Source organism: Camelina sativa, chromosome 9, assembly GCF_030686135.1.
Source record: "Camelina sativa cultivar CO46 ecotype springtype chromosome 9, ASM3068613v1".
Lineage (NCBI taxonomy): Eukaryota > Viridiplantae > Streptophyta > Magnoliopsida > Brassicales > Brassicaceae > Camelina > Camelina sativa.
This window is the reverse complement of record NC_141888.1, coordinates 9,552,170-9,572,991: the sequence shown is the minus strand read 5'-3', so window position 1 is coordinate 9,572,991 and position 20,822 is coordinate 9,552,170. Positions and strand designations below refer to the sequence as shown.

The 20,822-nt window shown below is 43.4% G+C and overlaps 1 protein-coding gene across 1 annotated transcript in view; it reads right to left on the bottom strand.

Moving 5' to 3' along the window:
- LOC147937971 (uncharacterized) overlaps positions 1-1,437 on the bottom strand; it is a 2,990-nt gene extending 1,553 nt beyond the window's left edge. Inside the window, exons 1-2 of the mRNA XM_087464923.1 lie at positions 336-1,437; positions 1-276 (exon numbers count right to left, since the gene is read on the bottom strand). The exon at positions 1-276 is cut by the window's left edge and continues 1,553 nt beyond it. Coding sequence (XP_087321049.1) covers positions 1-276; positions 336-338 — 279 coding nt within the window. The 5' untranslated portion in view covers positions 339-1,437. The remainder of the gene's footprint in view (positions 277-335) is intronic.
- Positions 1,438-20,822: the final 19,385 nt, after the last annotated feature.

Here is a 20,822-nt window from a genome sequence, read left to right as displayed (position 1 = left end):
CCATACTTGGTTATCTTGAAATAAATCATTGAACAGATTCTTTTTGGTACCCACTTGAACAGAGAGACATCTGACATAAGCCACAAACTTTTCCAACAGCAGACCTGAGTCATTCTTTGTCATAATTGAAACGGTATCAAGCTTGAAACTCTCTTCTAAGCTGTTTCCATGATTAGCTAATTCTGCACCAAGCTTCCCCGACACATAATTCTTAGGAGGGAACCAAAGTAATTCCTCTTCTTTACCCGCTCTCTTCTCTTGAGAAGGACCCTTCTCCTGCAATTGTTTGAAACGAGTTCTAGATTTTGCAGAACAAGTATAACCAAATCGCATACCATAGTTTGCCAAACATGTTGCCAACGCTGAACTTCTCTTTCTTGATCCCCTCTCGCATTCGAATCTTCGTTTCATTCCATTATTTTTCACCTTTGGTAACGGCTTTGGAGATGTTGCATAAACTTTGGAATCCGGTGTTGATGCCGAGATAAGGTCATCAACACTCACATTCAACTGATTCAAAGGAGGGAACGCAAACAATTGAGAGCTGTTTTTCACCTTTTTCTTAGCAACTACCCAAGAGTAATGCTTCGATCTGAAGGAGGCTATCACCACTCGATATCTTTCTCTTGACCTTCTTTTCTGAAACTCGTGGAATCGATGCTTGAAAAGAGCTCTTCGAGTTCCTCTTTGTTGCTTTTCCTTTGCCATAAGAACTGCTATCGAACGGAACCTATCATCACCTAGGTACAACTGATTCCGTGGTGAACGAACTCGGAAGGCCAGATGCAAAGAGTGATAACGATGATCCTTCTTCATATTTCTTTTCCGAGCCTTGTGATAGCTTTGCCTGAAGCGCATCCTTCGCTTTCTGAAATTTTTAGCAACAAATGGATCCTTAAAGGTCCAATCTGTGTAATAAGCCTTTTGGACTTGAACGCCCACCACTTGTTCAACAGATGTCCCAAAAGAGATTTCTGAGGTCCTTTGCGGTGTAGGATCTGAGGGTGGAAGATATAGACTCGTCGTGATGGTTTGTTGCCGAGATGGTGGAAGATCCGGATTCACCATGGTGATTTGAGGAACCGATGATGGAACAGATGAACTCGCCGTGTCGCGTAACCAGCGCACATATTCATCGTACTGCGCCCTCAGCTTCACCCGGAGCTGTTCGATCGTCTCGCCAAGCTCGGCAGAAGACGGCGACTGAACGAGATGAGCAGCTTGAGTAGTATAGTTCTCCATTGTTTTTTTTTTTTTTAAACTCTCGATGTAAAGCACCAATTGATAAGTACCGAAGTAGCTTATCAAGGAGATAACAGAATTTGAGATGAGAAGCAGAAGAAATAGAGGTTGAGGTGAATAAATCAGAGGGAAGAAGGAAGAAGAAGGAGAGAGACGATGAAGGAAGAAGATGACATTGTTTTGATTAATTTCGATAATGTTTTACAGAGAATGGAAGTGAGATTAAATACAAAGAGACTTCTAAGTATTTTGGGCTTAAACAATAAACTAAATAATCAAGCCCATTAAGGCCTATTAAGCTTCTTGAGCCCATTTTGGGCTTAAACAATAAACGGGAATCGCTTTTACTTCGTCGGATATTCATTCGATTATCTGGAGCACAAAATAGATCAAATAGATCATAAAGTATTCAAACTATGATTCATACTTAATACTCAGACCTCGTAGCCGGACTTCTTTCCGTTCTATCTTATAAACTTTAATAAATCAAAATAGTTTTCTGCTTTTAAACTCTTATTTGGATCAAAGGACAAACACTTCTTTGTATTTTATGTTTTTAGTCATTATAGCTTTTTTTTGATGGAATAAGTGATGATCCAATGGTTCTCACTCAGTGAACTTTGGACTTTGAAGGTTTCATTGAATTATCGTGGTTCTCGTATGAATCTGAGGTTTCAATTGATTAGTTAAGTAGGGTCTTAACAAGAGAATTCCTATCAATAATAAAGAAAACAAGAAGAAATCCCTATCCCCGTTCCATACAAATACCAAATAAAAAAAGACAATAAAGATAGGTAATCTAGAAGATTCAAGAGGCCTGTAACGATCAACACAACATAAAGACGAATGAGCTTACTTGATTTTTTGGCATTTAACCACAAAGACGAGCTTTCGCATTTTGACTCTTTCATATCTTTAAATAATATTGAATGAGAGACAAGTTTAAAACTTTATATTCCATATCTGTTTCAATAAGTATTTGGGTCTTTTTTTGTTTGAGCTGTACGAGATGAAATTCTCATATACAGTTCTTGGAGGGGGAGTAACCTTGGTTTACCTATCTCAATAAAGTTTATGATTGGTTCGAAGAACGTCTTGAGATTCAGGTGATTGCAGATGATATAACTAGTAAATATGTTCCTCCACATGTCAACATATTTTATTGTCTAGGTGGAATTACCCTTACTTGTTTTTTAGTACAAGTAGCTACGAGATTTGCTCTGACTTTTTATTACCGTCCAACCGTTACTGAAGCTTTTTTGATTTATTTCATCTATTCCATGAACGGAAGAGGGGGGGATACACGTTACGCCACGAGTCAGAAGAGAGATTTCAAGAAATGGCAGATCTTGTAACACCCGCAAACCAATTTTTGGTATTTTGGTAAGGGTGTCGATCGACACCTTCTAGTGAGGCATCGATCGACACCAATTGTGGCCGGTTTGGTCGGTTCAATTTTAATTGTCCGGTTTGTGTGGTTGGTTTAGGGAATCCCTAAAAATCGAGTTTTAGAGGAAGAAAACGACCTAGGGTCGTGTTGTTTTGGGTTATTCGCCGTTTTTGAGAGAAAACACAAAGAGAGAGTGTTCTTGAGCTTTTGGGAAGAGATTGAGAGATTCCTTGCTGTTCTTGGGAGATCTAAGGCTGGGAAGGTGTTAGAAGCTTGCTAGGAGTGAAGGAATTCGTTCTTGTTGGTCATAATCTTCTTGAAAGAGGTGAGTGCATGACCATGGCTGATCTAAGCCTTTGATTCCCTTGTTCTTGCTTGTTGTTGCTTGTTTGTGTGTTTTTCTTGCTGGGAATTGGTTGATACAGGTTCCTACGGAGGTATAAGGCTTGGGTTTTGAGTATTGGGCGATTTGGAGGAGATTGGGAGCGAGATTCGACTCTCGACTTCGCGCGGATCGCAGTTGCAGAGGGAGTGTCGATCGACACCACTTAGTGTCGGTCGACACCAGCAAGTCAGGCATCGATCGACACTGTGGGGTAGTGTCGGTCGACACCATTTAGCCAGTGTCGGTCGACACTAGGCTGGTATCGGTCGACACCTCCCTTCCAGCGAGACGATGTTTGATTTCCTGGTTTGTGTGTTTGTTTGTTGTTTGTTTTGGAACTTTGGAATCATTGTTGCTTGTGTGTATAGCCCAGTAGATGGGAGGATTGCCTCACTGAGTGTTTATCAAATACTCATGCATCTCAATTTGTGTTTGTGGTGCAGGTAAAGGCAAAGTGTGATTGTGGAATCAAGGCAATGAAGAGGAGGATGTTCTAGGGACTCGATTGGATGTTGTCTGGCATTGCTAGGTTGCTAGAGTTGGGTTATTAGAAACATTGCTAGGTTGCTGGTTACTTGTTTCTTGTTGTTTGGTATTGGGATATTGTCTTTGCTAAAATATTGGTTTGCTATTGGTTATTATTGGTTATTTATTGGTTATTGATTATGTTATTCCGCTGTTGACTGTGTTTGTGGTTAGGTGGCTAGTGGGTATGGGACCACTAGCTATAGTTTATTATATTATATTTATTATTTAAAAAAAAAAAAAGGTCGGTCGTTTCATTTTGGTATCAGAGCCCTTACGGTTCTAGGTTTGGGTTCACTAGGTTTCTGTTGTAGATGTTGGGATTGCATGTCTTGATTGATTATGTGAGTTAGTCAATTGTGTGTGGCATGGAGTCCTAGAACATCCTCTTCGAGCCGAGTGTGTGATTCCACGGTGAGTTTATGTTTTCTGTGTTTTAATAGAAATTGTTTGCTTAGCCTTCTGTTCATGGTAGTGAAGATGGTTAGAGAGGATGCTGTGACTGGTCGAGGTCGTGGACACGGACGTGGTCGCGGACGTGGTCGTGGTAGGGGTAGAGCCCTAGTGGTTAGTGAGACCGAGGACCAGAGTGTGACAGCTGAGGGTGTTGGCGAGTCGCAGGATGTTCCGGGGGATTCCGTGAGTGTGGCAGGAGGGGGCGGTGTTGATGCTCCAGTGGCCGGTGATGCTAGGGTCCCGGGTGTGGGGGTCCCAGCGGGTGGAGTCCATGGTGTAGACGTTGCGGCTTTGCTAGCACAGGTGTTAGAGCGGTTACCACCAGTGGTACCGGCTCAGGCTCAGGTAGTGCCACCAGTGGTGGCGGAGGAGCAGCAGCCAGTGGCTGCGGATGCGGGGGTCCATGCTCGTTATCTCAGCATGTTGACAGAGATGGGTTGGTTTTGTACTGAGCAGTTTTCGGGAGGTGTTCATCCTACTGCTGCGGATGCATGGAGGACGAGAGTGGAACGTAACTTCCATACTCTGAGATGTCCTGAGGAGTTTTGGGTGGACATAGGGGTCTACTTTTTGAGTGGTGATGCTGAGTTGTGGTGGAGATCTGTGGCTGCTAGGAGGGTGCAGCGGGAGATGACTTGGGCTGACTTCGTTTTGGAGTTCAACCGCAAGTATTTTCCTAGAGAGGCATTGGATCGTTTGGAGGTGCAGTTCCTTCAGTTGTCTCAGGGGACACGGTCAGTGCGGGAGCTGGACTTGGAGTTCAGTCGACTTCTTTGTTATGGAGGTCGGGCTATGGAGCCTGAGGAGGCTCAGATCAGGAGGTTCTTGAGGGCTCTACGTGATGACTTGAGAGTTCACTGTAGAGGGAGGAGTTATGCTACGCGTGCAGAGCTGGTTGAGACTGCAGCAGAGATTGAGGAGGATATCCGGGCCCAGTCAGTGGCGGTAACTCCAGCAGTTCAGCCTAGTAAGGTTCAGCAGCAGGGTGGTTCTAGCAGGGGCGGTAGGCATGCTCAGGGGACCAAGAGGATGTGGGAGGCTACGCAGAAGCCGAGTGGTGCGGGTTGCTTCGGTTGTGGGAGCAGGGATCACAGGGTTGCTAGTTGTCCCAAGAGGAGTGTTCCGACGGCAGGACCTCGGGTATGTTATCACTGTAGGGAGACAGGGCACATCAGGCCTTTTTGTCCCAAGTTGCAGCCGGCAGCAGTGGCAGCATTGCAGCATGTGCAGCCTGGGGGTCACCAGGTGGCACGGATTGAGCAGGCACCACGAGTTTACACGACAGCTGAGACTGGTGGAACCAGTGCCGGGGCGATCAAAGGTATATTTTCTGGTACTTTAACTTTGTGAATTTTAGTAGGTTCAGAGTGTATATGTTTCCTGTGATAAAGTGTAAGGTTCTCAACACATGAGGTTTGTGTAGGGACCTTGTTGGTGGGCGGGTTTAAGTCCCACGTTATGTTTGATTCTGGCGCTTCGCATAGCTTCATTACTCCAGAGTGTGCAGAGTGTGCGGGGATCAGCGGGGATCCTGGAGAACGTACCGGAGTTGTTAGAGTTGCGGGAGGCAAGTTCCTGAGAGTTATTGGACAAGCTAGAGGAATTGATATTCATATCGCAGGAGAGTCGTGGCCAGCGGATTTGCTTATCAGTCCAGTGGAGCTGTATGATGTTATTCTCGGGATGGATTGGATGCATCGGCATTGGGTGCATTTGGATTGCTATCGGGGTAGAGTGGAGTTTGAGCCTCCAGGAGGGAAGTTGGTTTTTCAGGGTATTAGACCAACTTCAGGGAGTCTTGTGATCTCAGCCATTCAGGCTGGGAAGATGATCAAGAAGGGCCGTGAGGCTTATTTGGTTACCATATCTTTGCCAGAGTCAGTGGGGAAGTCTACGGTTAGCGGTATTCCGGTAGTGGAGGAGTTTGAGGATGTGTTTCTGTCTTTGCAGGGATTACCACCATCTCGGTCGGATCCTTTTACCATTGAACTGGAACCAGGGACGACACCGTTATCCAAGGCTCCTTACAGAATGGCTCCAGCAGAGATGGCAGAGCTGAAGAAGCAGCTAGAGGATTTGTTGAGTAAGGGATTCATCCGTCCAAGTGTGTCACCGTGGGGAGCGCCGGTGTTGTTTGTCAAGAAAAAGGATGGGAGTTTCCGGTTGTGTGTTGATTACAGGGGTTTGAACCGGGTCACTGTGAAGAACAAGTACCCTCTCCCGAGGATTGACGAGTTGTTGGATCAGTTGAGGGGTGCTACTTGGTTCTCCAAGGTGGATCTGGCATCGGGTTATCATCAGATACCGATAGATGAGGCAGATGTGAGGAAGACTGCTTTCAGGACGAGGTATGGGCACTATGAGTTTGTGGTAATGCCTTTCGGGTTGACTAACGCACCAGCAGCGTTTATGAGATTGATAAACAGTGTGTTTCAGGAGTTTCTGGATGTATCTGTCATCATTTTCATCGACGATATCCTGGTCTATTCTAAGAGTCCTGAGGAGCATGCAGTGCATTTGAGGGCAGTTATGGAGAAGCTGCGGGAGCAGAAGTTGTTTGCCAAGTTGAGCAAGTGTAGTTTTTGGCAGTGTGAGATGGGCTTTCTGGGTCACATTGTTTCTGTAGAGGGGGTTTCTGTAGATCCAGAGAAGATTCAGGCTATCAGAGATTGGCCAAGACCGCAGAATGCCACAGAGATCAGGAGTTTCCTTGGATTGGCAGGTTACTATAGGAGATTTGTGTAGGGGTTTGCAAGCAGAGCACGTCCTATGACTAAGTTGACAGGGAAGGATGTTCCTTTTGTCTGGTCAGAAGAGTGTGAGGAAGGCTTTGCAAGCCTGAAGGAGATGTTGACTACTGCGCCAGTGTTGGCTTTGCCTGAGCAGGGAGAACCCTATGTGGTTTATACAGATGCATCTAGAGTTGGGGTGGGTTGTGTTCTGATGCAGCATGGGAAGGTGATTGCTTATGCTTCGCGGCAGTTGCGGGTGCTTGAAGGCAACTATCCTACTCATGATTTGGAGATGGGTGCTGTAGTTTTTGCCCTGAAGATTTGGAGATCTTATCTTTATGGTGCAAAGGTACAGGTGTTTACAGATCATAAGAGCCTGAAGTATATATTCACTCAGCCTGAGCTGAATTTGAGACAGAGGCGGTGGATGGAGCTTGTGGCAGATTATGATTTGGAGATAGCCTATCATCCTGGTAAGGCTAACACGGTTGCAGATGCTCTGAGTCGGAACAGGGTAGCTTCAGCTCAGGAGCAGGAGATGGAGCCTCTGGTAGGGGAGATCAGTGCTTTGAGCTTATGTGCTGTTTCACAGGAACCGTTGGGTTTGGAAGCACTAGATAGAGCAGATCTTCTGAGTAGAGTGCGGTTGGCTCAGGAGAAGGATTTGGGGCTGGTGAATGCCTCTAAGGATGTGGATTCAGAGTATCAGGTCTCAGATAATGGTACTATCTTGGTGCACGGTCGTGTGTGTGTGCCCAAGGATGAGGAGTTGAGACAGGAGATTCTGAGAGAGGCTCATGCGAGCAAGTTATCCATTCATCCAGTAGCGACCAAGATGTACCGTGACCTCAAGAGGTACTATCATTGGGTCGGGATGAAGAAGGATGTGGCTAGTTGGGTTTCGAGGTGTGATGTGTGTCAGCTAGTGAAGGCTGAGCATCAGGTTCCTGGCGGGTTACTGAAGAGTTTACCCATTCCTGAGTGGAAGTGGGATATGATCACTATGGATTTTGTGGTAGGATTGCTAGTGTCACGGACCTTTGATGCTATTTGGGTCATTGTGGACCGGTTGACTAAGTCAGCACATTTTCTGGCCATTAAGAAGACTGATGGAGCAGCGGTCTTGGCTAAGAAGTATGTGAGGGAGATAGTCAGGTTGCATGGGGTGCCAGCGAGCATTGTGTCTGATAGGGATTCTAAGTTCACTTCGGTGTTCTGGAAGGCATTTCAGGCAGAGATGGGCACTAAGGTGCATATGAGTACAGCTTATCATCCCCAGACTGATGGACAGTCAGAGAGGACGATCCAGACGTTGGAGGATTTGCTGAGGATGTGTGTGTTGGATTGGGGTGGCCATTGGGCAGATCACCTGAACCTGGTAGAGTTTGCTTACAACAACAGCTATCAGGCGAGTATTAAAATGGCTCCTTACGTGGCTTTGTATGGGAGGCCATGTCGTACACCATTATGCTGGACCCAGGTGGGGGAGAGGAGCATGTTTGGTGCTAGTTTTGTTCAGGAAACCTCTGAGAAGATTCGGGTTCTCAAGCTGAACATGAAGGAGGCTCAGGATAGGCAGAGGAGTTATGCAAATAGGAGGAGGAGAGATCTTGAGTTTCAGGTAGGAGACAGAGTGTACCTCAAGATGGCCATGTTGCGGGGTCCGAATAGGTCATTGTTAGAGACTAAGTTGAGTCCGAGGTATATGGGTCCATTCAGAGTGATTGAGCGGGTTGGACCAGTGGCATATAGATTGGAGTTACCTGAGGTGATGCGTGCATTCCATAAGGTTTTCCATGTGTCTATGTTGCGGAAGTGTGAGGGAGAGGAGGTGTTGGCTAAGATTCCTGAGGATCTTCAGCCTAACATGACTTTGGAGGCGAGACCAGTGAGGGTTCTCGAGAGGAGGATCAAGGAACTTCGGAAGAAGAAGATTCCTTTGATGAGAGTCCTGTGGGACTGTGATGGTGTTGAGGAGCAGACTTGGGAGCCTGAGGCAAAGATGAAGGCAAGGTTCAAGAAGTCGTATGAAAAGCAAGCCGCGACTTGAGCTTGTTTAGCCGGGTCCCATCTGTAATCCGTGGCTGGAGCAGGAATGGAGTATTCCAGCCCATCTCTCTTGTTACTCGGTCGCTTGGGGTGGTTGGTTGTGCGACTCAGTAACAAGATGAGGTGGTGTTGGGGTACAAAGTTTCCGTGAGGCGGGGTTGTGAAGGAAAGTTTTCTGAAGGAGAAGTTTCCAAAAGTGGAAAGTTTCAAAAATGGAAAGTTTTATGGGAGTTAGAATTTGTCCATTTTAGCGGTGGAGAGCCTTAAAGGGGGCTTGTGTGTGGCCTTAGTGGCGGACTTTTGAGTCAGTGTGCCGTGTGCGGCGGTCTTTTTAGACAATGTGTGGTCTTTGTGACGGGCTTTTTAGCCAGAGTGTCTTTGTGACGGTCCTCTTTAGGACATTTGTGTGGCCTTGGTGGCGGTCCTTTTTAGGACATTTGTTTGGCCTTGGTTGCGGGCTGTTTAGCCAGAGTGTCTTTGTGACGGTCCTTCGGGACATATGGTCTTTGTGACGGTCCTTCGGGACAGATGGCCTTTGTGGCGGGATATTTAGCCAGAGTGCCTTGGTGGCAGTCCTCTTTAGGACATTTGTTTGGCCTTGGTGGCGGTCCTCTTTAGGACATTTGTTTGCCCTTGGTGGCAGTCCTCTTTAGGACATTTTGTTTGCCTTTGTGGCGGCCCTTGTGGCGTGTATATGATCCTCTTGTGGTCATGAGGTATTCCAGTGAGGGAATATGTGGTTAGTAGGGCATTGAGATGTTTTTACGCGAGCCACGGGAAGGAAACCTGGATAGGGATAGGACTCACACGTGTTCAGAATCGTTTGCTCGCGACTCTTGGGGAACTTAGGTTCTCCTAGTACTGCCATATTCAGAGACTTTGTGGCTCGGGAGTATGGTTGGTATATCGACTTCGGATGACGATCCGGGGGCGCGCTGTAGGGTGGCAACCCGAGAGACGAGTTTGGACTTTTCCTTATATATTATGGCATGCGGGATTCGGCCTGATGAGGAGCCAACATTTGGCATGCAGACTTAGGTCTGATGAGGAGCCAATAAAAACTCAAGGTTTAGGCCTATGAGTAAAGGAAAGTCCAAAAAGTCAAGAGCAAATGACGCCTGGAGCGTGAGTCTATCGCCTAGAGGTGACCTTCTGTAGATCGGTCGGAGGAGTGCGGGCCGTGGAGACAGTTGCACGGGAGTCCTTGGCTGATGGTTGTTCGAGATTCGAGGACGAATCTAGATTGGTGGGGGAGAATTGTAACACCCGCAAACCAATTTTTGGTATTTTGGTAAGGGTGTCGATCGACACCTTCTAGTGAGGCATCGATCGACACCAATTGTGGCCGGTTTGGTCGGTTCAATTTTAATTGTCCGGTTTGCGTAGTTGGTTTAGGGAATCCCTAAAAATCGAGTTTTAGAGGAAGAAAACGATCTAGGGTCGTGTTGTTTTGGGTTATTCGCCGTTTTTGAGAGAAAACACAAAGAGAGAGTGTTCTTGAGCTTTTGGGAAGAGATTGAGAGATTCCTTGCTGTTCTTGGGAGATCCAAGGCTGGGAAGGTGTTAGAAGCTTGCTAGGAGTGAGGGAATTCGTTCTTGTTGGTCAGAATCTTCTTGAAAGAGGTGAGTGCATGACCATGGCTGATCTAAGCCTTTGATTCCCTTGTTCTTGCTTGTTGTTGCTTGTTTGTGTGTTTTTCTTGCTGGGAATTGGTTGATACAGGTTCCTACGGAGGTATAAGGCTTGGGTTTTGAGTATTGGGCGATTTGGAGGAGATTGGGAGCGAGATTCGACTCTCGACTTCGCGCGGATCGCAGTTGCAGAGGGAGTGTTGATCGACACCACTTAGTGTCGATCGACACCACTTGGTGTCGGTCGACACCAGCAAGTCAGGCATCGATCGACACTGTGGGGTAGTGTCGGTCGACACCATTTAGCCAGTGTCGGTCGACACCTCCCTTCCAGCGAGACGATGTTTGATTTCCTGGTTTGTGTGTTTGTTTGTTGTTTCTTTTGGAACTTTGGAATCATTGTTGCTTGTGTGTATAGCCCAGTAGATGGGAGGATTGCCTCACTGAGTGTTTATCAAATACTCATGCATCTCAATTTGTGTTTGTGGTGCAGGTAAAGGCAAAGTGTGATCGTGGAATCAAGGCAATGAAGAGGAGGATGTTCTAGGGACTCGATTGGATGTTGTATGGCATTCCTAGGTTGCTAGAGTTGGGTTATTAGAAACATTGCTAGGTTGCTGGTTCCTTGTTTCTTGTTGTTTGGTATTGGGATATTGTCTTTGCTAAAATATTGGTTTGCTATTGGTTATTATTGGTTATTTATTGGTTATTGATTATGTTATTCCGCTGTTGAATGTGTTTGTGGTTAGGTGGCTAGTGGATATGGGACCACTAGCTATAGTTTATTATATTATATTTTTTTTTTTTAAAAAAAAGGTCGGTCGTTTCAGATCTATTCACTCTATCAATAACCGTGCCGGATCTGGTGTATCATAAGGGATTTGCCTTTTCTATTGATTCCTATGGATTGGATCAAAGACAATTCTTGAAGGAGGTTTTCAACTTCAGGGATGAATCAAAAAAGAAATCTTTATTGGTTCTACCTCCTATTTTTTATAATGAAAATGAATCTTTTTATCGAAGGATTAGAAAAAATTGGGTCCGGATCTCCTGCGGGAATTATTTGGAAGATCCAAAAAGAGTGGTATTTGCTAGCAACAACATAATGGAGGCAGTCAATCAATATAGATTGATCCGAAATATGATTCAAATCCAATTCCAATATAGTCCCTATGGGTATATAAGAAATGTATTGAATCGATTCTTTTTAATGAAGAGACCTGATCGCAACTTCGAATATGGAATTCAAAGGGATCTGATATGGCGGATGAAAAAATCCACAGCAGATCAGGTCCTTCAATTCAAGTCGCACGTTGCTTTCTACCACATCGTTTTAAACGATGTTTTACCATAACATTCCTCTAGTTTGTGTAGTTGATTCAATTATGGAATCATGAATAGTCATAGTTCAGTCAGTATATCGTAATCTATACCTTTTCTTTCTCTATGAATGGAATAGTGAATTTACGCGTAAAGGTTCAGTCAGAATTCAAATGAATCCCATATTAGTTTGAATAGAAATCTATATTTATATCTATATTTATATCTATAAATATAGATTTTTTTGAATTCGGTTAAAATAATGAAAAATAAGTTTATTCTTCTTTTCATTTCAATATTTTATTCTTAAAAAAGATTGGATTTTTAAACAGAAAGAGAAAGATGGTGTACAAAGGCAATAGAAGATTGATTCGGTAATGACTATACTCTGGGACGGAAGGATTCGAACCTCCGAATAGCGGGACCAAAACCCGTTGCCTTACCGCTTGGCTACGCCCCATTTCACTTTTTATTCAAGACTACTAAAAGAGTAATGAGGAAATAAAAGATCTTTTTTTTATTGTATCCAGATAGTGGTGGGGAAAATACGAATCCCCCTTCTAAAAAAAACGTGAACCTTTTTTTTTCTTTTGGTTCCTATTTTTTTTATATGTATTTTCAAAAATTGGGTTTTTTTTAGTTAGGCTAATTCTAACTATTATAGTTTTTTCTTTATTTTGCTGTACAAAAAAACTTTTTGAATTACCTGTAGAAAGTGATTTCCCTAACGAAAAAGCTTTCAACGCTGTCCAATATCCCTTCCTTTTTCAAATTTTTTTACGAATACGCTTTTTCGAGATAGAAGTACGTTTTTTTGGAACTGCCATTCAAAAATGAAAAAAAAAATTTCAGTGGTATAATTGGATGTCAAAGACATTTATTATTCTATTCTTTCGTACTCCATATCGATTTATTTTTTTTTATTATATATTATTTTCAAAACAAAAAAGACATTCAAAAGTTTCAAATCCAACTGTTTTTTTTTTTACTTTTTTTTAACGTTTGAAATCCGTAAGAGAAAACTCATTTAAGTAATCTATACTGATTTATTATATTATCAAAAAAATTATAAGATTTCTTCACATCATATGTAAAAAAAAAAGCTCGCTTAGTGTACTGGAAGACAATCACTAAATTCCATGATGCAAATCCATTCCTTAACAATCCTAAAAAACCAAACTCAAATAACTTTGTTTTAGGTAAAGTTTTTTTTATATAATTAATATTAAGTATTTTTTATCGTGTAAATCTTTGTTCTATTCTTAATATATGTATATAAATTATTGTAATACGGAATTAGAATTCACTTTTTCTGTATCTGCATAAAATAACTACTAGATCATATCAATTAACTATTCTATATAATATTTTATAATATTTTTCCTTATCTATTTAGAATTAATCATATTCTATATATTCTAGAACAGAGTATAGCTCAAATAAATAGTGACTATCATTAAATAAATAAAGCATAACCTTACCTTAATTAATAGAATATAGCAGTATATTGACTTTCAAATTTTAATTTCATTAGTTTCTAAATAAGAAAATCTTAATTAGATCAGAAATCTTTTTTTTTCTATCTATTCTATCTATTTCTATCTATTATCTATATAGTATAGAATTATTAGAATTTTAAATTTACGAAGTAGACTTCTCATTTTTTTCCATTGTACATTGTACAATTCTAAGTTTCAATAATAACTTTCTTTTCATGAAAGTAAAAAAAAAAAAAAAAAAAAAAAAAAAAAGAATCGACCGTTCGACTATTTCTTAAAATTTAAGACAACGATGAGAAAAGGAAGAACATATATATGTTATGTTTATATATAAAAAGGAGTGTGGGGCACGTGCCCCACCCCCTTTGGCTGTAGATCCGCCCCTGAGGGAGTCTATTTGTGTTCTTGCTATTTTGCCTCTGTTTCAATTTTCTTTTTTTTTGGCTTGAAAACTTTCAAATCATAATGCAGATAGGCTAACTTTCTTTTTGAACCTAAAATTCATGCAACTTTAGTGATATGGTGTTAGTTTTGAGAGTAGACAATACCGGTTTAGGGGTTGCATCGGTTGATGCACTATGTGTATCGGTTGATGCAAATCCGGTTTAGTGCGGACGAGTTTAAGTTAAACGCTGCGTTTTGGGTTAGAAAAAAATCCTTAACTCGAGTGTTTAGTCTCATTCGACGAGTTTAGCCGTTTTTTAGTAGAAAAGAAGAGAGAAAAAGAGTTTTAAGTTTTCTTGGTGAAAGTTTGGGAGTTTGAGGCTGTTCCTGTAGAGATCTGTAGCTGAGATCGTTGTAGGAGCTTCCTGGAAGTGCTTTCTTGCTTGTTTGAGGTTCAAAATCGTCTTGGCAAAGGTAAGTGCATGACCATGGCTTATCTAAGCTGGAGATTTCTCTGATTTGCATGTTTATGTGTTGTTAGGCTTGTTAGAATGTCATTTGGGATGTTAGGAAGCTATCTTGTGACTTGGGATCGATTTTTTGGTTGTAGGAACGAAGATCCGGCGAGAAGCTTTGGGGGAAAACGATGCTCGGCATGTGCATCGGTCGATGCACTTTGTGCGTCAGTCGATGCAAGTGCGAGGACGGCGCGTAAAACCTAGAGTTTTCGTTCTATGTCGAGCATGCGTCGGTTGATGCAGTGTGCGTGTCGGTCGATGCAAGCTTGCGTCGGTCGATGCAACCCCAACTGGTGTCGATCGATGCATGCTTGGTGTCGGTTGATGCAGAGTCCTGGTTTGTTATTGTTGATTGTTGATTGTTGGTTGATGGTTAGAGATGTCTCTATTGCTTGTGTGTATAGCACAGTAGATGGGAGGATTGCCTTACTGAGTGTTTATAAAATACTCATGTGATATATCATGGTTTTTGTGGTTTTTAACCATGATATTAGGAGTCTTTTAGTGTCTTTTGATGTGTTTCTAGAATGTTTTGGAGTCTTTGCAGGTTTTCTAGGATTTTAGCATGGATGGAGCAAAGTGGAGCAATTTGGATCAGTTTGGAGCAATAATCTGGAGGAAATCAACTTGGAATCAATCAGAGGAGTTGGTGTCGATCGACACCACTCTTCGTGTCGGTCGACACCCATGTTAGCCGCAAAAAACCCAAGTTTTGGAAGATTTACAAAAGTTGCCCAAAGTTTTCCATATTTGCAAAATTAGTCCCTGACGTGTTTTAGAACATATAAATAGTATTTTTAGGTTTTCCAAACCATTAAGTTGTATTTTATCAAGTTTTATTTTTTCTGCAACACTGAGAGATTTTTGAGAGCTATTGGAGAGAGATCTGAACTCTTTGAGAGAAGAATTCCTAAACTCCTTCTTACTCTTTTAATATCTATTGCTTATTATTCAGAATTATGTTTTGTTCTTCTTTGAATATGTCTGAATAGTTTGCTTGTTAGGTTCATGGTTTTTCATAGGGTTTTTATGAATTATTAGATCTGTTTATTTAGGATTCAATATCTTTCTAGATCTTCATCATAGGTTGTTCTTAATGCTAGATCTTTGATTAGTCATCTGGATTTAGATCTTAGGATTATTGACTGATATGAGAATATAATTGATTTGCCTGATAAAACCTTTTGATGAACAAAATTACTTCTTGTAAAGAGATTTGATTTAGTGATTTTGTGAACAATCTAAACCTGTTTTCAAAGCTGATTTTTAACCTAGAATTTTACAAAGAGATTTGGATTTTCTGGTTTTTTTAAAAAAATCTAGATAATATTTACAGTGAGAACTGATTTATTTTAAAAAAGTGTTTAGAGTTCTAGATCTGTTCTTAATTGCTTGAATCATAATTTATTGATTGATTTAATATTTCATAATCTCCTGAAATTAGAACAGTTTTATTTTAAGATTTTGCATTGCTTTTATTTTAATTCAAATCAATTTGTTTAGCATAATTAAAAACCTCTATAATTTATTGTGTAGTCTTGAGTCCTTGTGGAATTCGACCCCTAAGTACTGCATTGATCTCTTAATTTGAGAGAGTAGCTCTAGGGTTTAATTTGAGCATATCATCATGCATTGCAATTTGTGTTTGTGGTGCAGGTAAAGGCAAAGTGTGATCGTGGAATCAAGGCAATGAAGAAGAGGATGTTCTAGTTGCTCGCTTGGTTGTTTGGCTTCTGTTAGGTTGCTAGAGTTGAGTTCTAGAATGTTGTTTAGGATTGATGGTTCTCTGGTTTATGTTTATTGGATCATTAGTTTATGTTTGGAATTAATACTGGTCATTATTTATTGGTTATTGGTTTGTTGGATATTATTTGGTATTGTTATTTCCGCTGTTTGGTGAGGTTGTGGTTAGGTGGCTAGTGGGTATGGCTAGTAGATATGGGACCACTAGCTGTAGAGTATTTATTTATTTATTATTATTATTTATTATTTATTTATTTTAAAAAAGCGGGTCGGGTCGTTTCAGTTTGGTATCAGAGCCCTTACGGTTCTAGGTTTGGGTTCACTAGGCTTTGTGCTGTAGATGTTTGGGATTTGCATGCTTTGATTGATTATGTGAGTTAGTCAATTGTGTTTGGCATGGAGTCCTAGAACATCATTTTTGAGTCTACTAAGTGATTCCACGGTGAGTTTATGTTTCTGTGCTATGCTTAAATTTTTTGCTTAGTCTTCTGTTCATGGTAGTGCAGATGGCTAGAGATGATGCTGCTGCTAGTCGTGGACGCGGTCGTGGTCATGGTACGGGCAGAGGCCTAGCAGTTAGTGATACTGTGGACCAGAATGTGACAGTTGAGGGTGTTGGAGAGTCGCAGGGTGTCTAGGAGGATTCCATGAGTGTGGCCGGAGGGGGCGGTATTGGTGCTCAAGAGGCCGATGATGCTAGGGTCTCGGGAGTGGGAGTTCCAGCGGGTGGAGTCCTTCAAGTTGACTTTGCGGCTTTGCTAGCACAGGTGTTGAAGCGGTTACCAGCAGTGGAACCGGCTCAGGCTCAGGTAGTGCCACCAGTGGTGGCGGAGGAGCGGCAGTCAGTGGCTGCGGATGTGTGAGGGCATAGTCGTTATTTGTCTATGCTCAAGGAGATGTGTGGCATCGATACTGCATGGTTTTCGGGTGGTACATATCCTACTGCTGCAGATGCGTGGAGGACGAGTGTGGAACGTAACTTCCAGACTCTGAGATGTCCTGAAGAGTTTTGGGTGGACATAGGGGTCCACAACTTGGTTGGTGATGCTCAGGTGTGGTGGAGATCAGTGGCTGCTAGGAGAGTGCAGAGGGAGATGACTTGGGCTGACTTCGTGGAGGAGTTCAACCGCAAGTACTTTCCGAGATAGGCATTGGACCGGTTGGAGGTGCAGTTCCTTCAGTTATCTCAGGCGATGCGGTCGGTGCGGGAGCTGGACTTAGAGTTCAATAGACTTCTTTCTTATGGGGGTCGTGCTTTGGAGTCTGAGGAGACCCAGATCAGGAGGTTTATGAGGGCTCTTCGTGATGACTTGAGGGTCCATTGTAGAGGACGGAGTTATGCTTCGCGTGCAGAGCTGGTTGAGACTGTAGCAGAGATTGAGGAGGATATCCGGGCACAGGCAGTGACGGTTAGTCCAGCGGTGCAGCCTAGGAAGGCTCATCATCAGGGAGGTTCTAGCAAGGGCGGCAAGCGTATGCAGGGAACCAAGAGGAAGTGGGAGGCTATGCAGAGACCGAGTGGTGCAGGGTGCTTTGGTTGTGGGAGCATGGATTACAAGGTAGCTAGCTGTCCCCTGAGGAGTGCTCCGACGGCAGCGGTTCGTGTATGCTATCACTGCAGGGAGCCTGGGCACATCAGGCCCAAGTTTCCTAAGTTGCAGCAGATGGCGGTGGCAGTGGTGCAGCATGTGGTGCAGCCTGAAGTGCAGCAGGTAGCACGGATTGAACCACGGGTGTACATGACGGTCGAGTCTGGTAGAACCAGTGCCGGAGCGATCACATGTATAATTTTTGGTACTTAAACTTGGTGAATTTCAGTAGTTTCAGATTTATGTTTTCCTGTGATAAAGTGTTAGGTTCTCAACACATGAGGTTTATGTAGGGACCTTGTTGGTGGGCAGGTTTAAGTAGTCCCACGTTATGTTTGATTCTGGAGCTTCTCATAGCTACATTACTCCAGAGTTTGCAGATAGTGTAGATATCAGAGGAGATCCCGGAGAGCGTACAGGAGTTGTCAGAGTTGCGGGAGGCAAGTTTCTGAAGGTCATTGGACGAGCTAGAGGAGTGATTTCAGATCGTAGGAGAGTCGTGGCCAGCGGATTTGCTTATCAGTCCAGTGGAGTTGTATGATGTTATTCTCGGGATGGATTGGTTGCATCGGCATATGGTACATTTGGATTTCCATCGGGGTAGAGTAGAGTTTGAACGTCCAGGAGGGAAGTTGGTTTTTCAGGGTATTAGACCGACTTCAGGGAGTCTCATGATCTCGACCATTTAGGCTGGGAAGATGATTGAGAAGGGCTGTGAGGCTTATCTGGTTACTATATCAATGCTAGAGTCAGTAGGGAAGTCTATGGTTAGCGGTATTCAGGTTGTTGAGGAGTTTGAGGATGTGTTTCAATCATTGCAGGGATTACCACCATCTAGGTTTGATCCTTTTTCACTATTGAATTGGAACCGGAGACGACGCCGTTATCCAAGGCTCCTTATAGAATGGCTCCAGCAGAGATGGCAGAGCTGAAGAAGCAGTTAGAGGATTTGTTGAGTAAGGGATTCATCCGTCCTAGTGTATCACCGTGGGGAGCGCCGGTGTTATTTGTTAAGAAGAAGGATGGGAGTTTCCGTTTGTGTATTGATTACCGGGGTTTGAACCAGGTCACTGTGAAGAACAAGTACCCTTATCCCAGGATCGATGAGTTGTTGGATCAGTTGAGGGGTGCTACTTGGTTCTCCAAGGTAGATCTGGCTTCGGGTTATCATCAGATACATATAGATAAGGCAGATGTGAGGAAGATGGCTTTCAGGACGAGGTATGGGCATTATGAGTTTGTGGTGATGCCTTTTGGGTTGACTAACGCGCCAGCAGCGTTTATGAGATTGATGAACAGCGTGTTTCAGGAGTTTCTGGACGTGTCTGTCATCATTTTAATCGACGATATCCTGGTATTTTCTAAGAGTCATGAGGAGCATGTAGTGCATTTGAGGGCAGTTCTGGAGAAGCTGCGGGAGCAGAAGTTGTTTGCTAAGTTGAGCAAGTGCAGTTTTTGGCAGCGTGAGATGGGTTTTCTAGGTCACATTGTTTCTGCAGAGGGGGTTTCTATAGATCCGAAGAAGATTTAGATTATCAGGGATTGGCCTAGACCGCAGAATGCCACAGAAATCAGGAGTTTCCTCGGTTTGGCAAGATACTACAGAAGATTTGTGCAGGGCTTTGCGAGTAAGGCACGCCCGATGACTTAGTTTACAAGGAAGGATGTTCCTTTTGTTTGGTCACAGGAGTGTGAGGAGGGCTTTGCAAGCCTTAAGGAGATGTTGACTACTGCGCCAGTGTTGGATTTGCCTGAGCTAAGAGAACCCTATGTGGTTTATACTGATGTATCTAGAGTTGGTTTGACGTGTGTGTTGATGCATCATGGGAAGGTGATTGCCTACGCTTTGCGGCAGTTGCGGAAGCATGAGGGCAACTATCCTACTCATGATTTGGAGATGACTGTTGTAGTTTTTGCCCTGAAGATTTGGAGATCTTATCTTTATGGTGCAAAGGTGCAGGTGTTTACACATCATAAGAGCTTGAAGTATATATTCACTCAGCCTGAGCTGAACTTGAGACAGAGGCGGTGGATGGAGCTTGTGGCAGATTATGATTTGGAGATAGCTTATCACCCTGGTAAGGCTAAATTGGTTGCAGATGCTCTGAGTCGGAAGAGGGTAGCTTCAGCTTAGGAGCAGAAGATGGAGTCTCTGGTAGGAGAGATCAGTGCATTGAAGTTGTGTGCTGTTTCTCAGGAAACGTTGGGTTTGGAGGTGATTGATAGAGCAGCTCGTCTGAGCAGGGTGCGGTTGGCTCAGGAGAAGGATTTGGGGCTGGTGAATGCCTCTAATGATGTTAATTTAGAGTATGAGGTCACAGATAATGGTACTATCTTGGTGCACGGTCGGATTTGTGTGCCCAAGAATGAGGAGTTGAGGCAGGAGATCCTGAGAGAGGCTCATGCGAGCAAGTTTTCTATTCATCCAGGAGCGACTAAGATGTACCGTGATCTCAAGAAGTACTATCACTAGATCGGGATGAAGAAGGATGTAGCTAGTTGGGTCGCGAGGTGCGATGTGTGTGAGCTAGTGAAGGTTGAGCATCAGGTTCCAGGCGGGTTACTGAAGAGTCTACCCATTCCTGAGTGGAAGTGGGATATGATCACGATGAATTTGTGGTAGGATTGCCAGTGTCTCGGATTTTTGATGCTATCTGGGTCATTGTGGACTGGTTGAATAAGTGAGCACATTTTCTTGCAATTAAGAAGACTGATGGAGCAGCGGTCTTGGCTAAGAAATATGTGAGAGAGATAGTCAGAATGCATGGGGTGCCAGCGAGCATTGTGTCTGATAGAGATTTTAAGTTCACTTCAGTGTTCAGGAAGGCATTTCAGGCAGAGATGGGCACCAAGGTGCATATGAGTACAACTTATCATCCCCAGATAGATGGACAGTCAGAGAGGACGATCCAGACGTTGGAGGATTTGCTAAGGATGTGTGTGTTGGATTGGGGTGGCCATTGGTCAGATCACCTGAACCTGGTAGAGTTTAATTACAATAACAGTTAACAGGCCAGTACTAAGATGACTCCTTATGAGGCTTTGTGCGAGAGACCATGTCGTACACCGTTATGCTGGACTCAGGTCGGGGAGAGGAGCATGTTCGGGGTGGATTTTGTTCAGGAGATCCCAGAGAAGATTCAGGTTCTAAGGCTGAACATGAGGAAAGCTCAGAATCGGTAGAGGAGTTATGCTAATAGGAGGAGGAGAGATCTTGAGTTTCAGGTAGGAGACAAAGTGTACCTCAAGATGGCTATGTTGCGGGGTCCGAACAGGTCATTGACAGAGACTAAGTTGAGTCTGAGGTTTATGGGTCCGTTCAAAGTGATTGAGCAGGTGGGACCGGTAGCATATAGGC